Source organism: Guyanagaster necrorhizus (genome assembly GCF_019112545.1).
Source record: "Guyanagaster necrorhizus MCA 3950 unplaced genomic scaffold BT62scaffold_44, whole genome shotgun sequence".
NCBI classification, from domain to species: domain Eukaryota; kingdom Fungi; phylum Basidiomycota; class Agaricomycetes; order Agaricales; family Physalacriaceae; genus Guyanagaster; species Guyanagaster necrorhizus.
This window is the reverse complement of record NW_025064923.1, coordinates 37,184-40,038: the sequence shown is the minus strand read 5'-3', so window position 1 is coordinate 40,038 and position 2,855 is coordinate 37,184. Positions and strand designations below refer to the sequence as shown.

Genomic DNA, 2,855 nt, shown 5'->3' with positions numbered 1-2,855 from the left:
CTATTAGATTTCACTCCAAAGGATACTCTTCTTTGCTTCTCTGATGGAACTCCATTCCATCTATTTAAATCCTTAGGCTCTGACTCAAAGGTGATATTGCCAATAGCTTTGCTGATGCCCATGCACTCTGCTAGTCTCTGCACATGCACTCAAACCCACTTGATTGGCACATTCCTAACAGATGGCTTGGAAGCTCAAATTGTTGTAGGGGAGCTCTTTATCAGTTCAAGTAGAAGACTGTTGGTTAGGTCAAGAAGGCCTAGCCCTTCCAGCTCTGCTGTCTCTTTGCTGCTCTCTCTCTCTCTCCACTTTCTCACTATATCAGTGGAAGTCATTGTAGAAGATGTTGTTGAGGAAGAAGGTGGTGATACATTCTTATAAGAATTGTCAGAGAGCTCAGTCAGAGATCCTAGTCCCAGGAGGGATCTGAATTCCATACTTGTCAATGATAGAACTGGCATTAGAGAGGAGAGAGCTGCTGCTCCCAATACTTTCTTCATAAGTAGGAGATGAAGGCTCATAGTCATCATCAAGGTTTATTGCTTCATCTGCAGTGTAGACCTTGGCATCAGCCTAATAGTCTATGGACCAAGAGTCATCTTCATTGTTGGAGCCCCACTCAGGCCATTCTTGGAGCTTCTCATTGTTACTAGTGCTAGGACTGAGAGGTGGAGGGTTGGCAACCCTGATCTGCTAGGCTTGGTCAGTGGTGGTTCCTAAGAATATACCTTCTTCCTCTTTATAATATAGGTCTCCTTCTGCTTCCCCATATAGTCTGTAATGCTTGAGGGCCACAGGCCCTCACTCTGCTGCCCACTCTTCTCTTGCTCACTGCTGATACTGGGCATTGTAATATTCTTTCTTGGCCTCCTGCTGCTGATAGGCAAGTTCCCTCTTGTCATTTTCCTGCTGCTGAAGTTCAAGCTCTCTTCTCTCTCTGTCAATCTGGTTGAAGATCCTGGAGTTGTTGAAATCATATCCTTTCCTTTCAAACTCCCTTCATGAGAGTGTGATGAGGGAGTGTTCATAGAAGTCACTGGGTATTGAGGGGAGAGGACTAGGGGTTGGAGGAATTGGACTTTCTTGGGGAGTGATATATCTTGATCCTCTCTCTGCAAGTCTTGCAACCTCATTAATAGAGTCTCTGGCATGGTCTCCAATGCTGAGTGCATAGGGAGTGGTGGAAGGGTTAGAGAGTGGCAACTCTTCAAAGAAGTTGTTGGAGAGGTTCTTATCCTCATAGTTGGGGACTGCTGAGGGGACCCAAGGGTTTCAGAATCCTGTGTTCAGACACTCATCATATCTACCAGCTGCTCAAGAGAGTCTGGCTGATTGTCTGAGTTCTTCTTTTTTTTGAGTGTCTCCTTTATTCAGGTAACTATCTCTGGTTTCAGGTATAGTTCTGAGTGCAAGCTGAAAAGAGGTTTGGGTAGAGAGAGGGATGTCAGAGAGAGAGGTCAGAGGTGACATTTTATAGAATTTGTTGAATATGTTGGAAAGATTGATAGTATCTGACTACCCAAGCTGTAACTGATTGATGTCCACAGCAAAGTGTGATAATTGCAAGTAAGCCTAAAAGTGTTCCTATAATAGAAGCTAGTAGCTTAAAGAATTTGTTGGTAAGATTGGTAGTAGTGATGTTGATGACAGACATTCAGTTTTCTTCACTTATAATAGGCATAAGAAAAGGAAAATGGAAGTCTCAAACTAATTGTTAGGCCTGAGTGACATGTGATCTATAACACATAGTAAATAAGCACTGTATTGTGTTCATACAATCACACTTAAGTCTATTTGATGTGTTTGAAGATATTATATCCTAAGGTTAATGCTATAGTTGACTCAAGTAAAGTGGTAGAATAAAAGATAGTTCAAGACTAGGGATATATGATGTTGGCTATGCTATTTATATACTATTTGTCTCCTAGATAATTATAGTGCTACTAATTGTGCATGTCTGTGCTATAGTGTCTATTGTCCTAGGGCATTATGGTTACCTACAATAGGGTGATTGTCTTGTTGTCAGAGTGTTGTTATGTGTTTCAGAGCAGTGATTAGTGTGCTGACCTAGGTGCTCTGACTAATCATAAATAGACATTGAAACATGAGGAATAAAGAAGAAAAATAGAAAAATTATAACAGACCTCTAGCTCTATTGGCACCCTCTGGCAAAGGAAAAGAAAAGAAAGAGCCAGTAGTACCATTTCCTCTGCCTTCTGAAAACTCATCAAATCATCCTTGGTATGATCAGAGACTACAGTCCTTGCTTAGGCCCAAAAAGCTAGCCCTACCATCAATGCCACTGCCACTATTACCTGACACTCTACCCCTATGAGAGCCTGAAACTATGGAGCCCTGAGGAAATTTAAAGCTGATTATAGCCTAAGAGCCAGTACTATTTAAAGGAGAAAGCCTGGACTTGAAACACTTTTTCCAACAATGTGAGGCTTATTTTGAGGTGTATAGCTTCTACTTCTCCATGAGCTCCACTGGATTCAGCTCTTACTGAGTAATATTCTATACAACCTGATTTGAAGATACTGCAAAAGAATTGTAGAGCCTATAAGAATAGTACTTTTATGATCTAACTACAGGACAGTGGAGGTATCCCTCCTACTCATGATTCAAAGAAGCTGTACAATGACAATTCAAGCTAGATATAGAACAAAAGGTTTGTACAGCCAAGTGGCAAGCCTTATGACAGGCCAACTTTACTGATGCCAAGAAATTCTTTCAAGAATCCACAGAGTTAGCATATCAGGCTGAGAAGATATGCAATCATAAAGCCATGTTGGAGCAGATCAAGAATACAGTCTGACTCAATCTCTATAACATTATTGCCTATAGAGACAATG

At 41.3% G+C, this 2,855-nt stretch overlaps 1 protein-coding gene across 1 annotated transcript; it reads right to left on the bottom strand.

The window, feature by feature from the left end:
* Positions 1 to 573: 573 nt before the first annotated feature.
* BT62DRAFT_923688 (uncharacterized protein) lies at positions 574 to 1,172 on the bottom strand (the record flags this gene model as incomplete). The annotated part of the gene is made up of 2 exons (XM_043184542.1): positions 574 to 690; positions 729 to 1,172. The coding sequence occupies 2 exons, from the start codon at positions 1,170 to 1,172 to the stop codon at positions 574 to 576; spliced, it is 561 nt and encodes a 186-aa protein (XP_043034309.1).
* Positions 1,173 to 2,855: the final 1,683 nt, after the last annotated feature.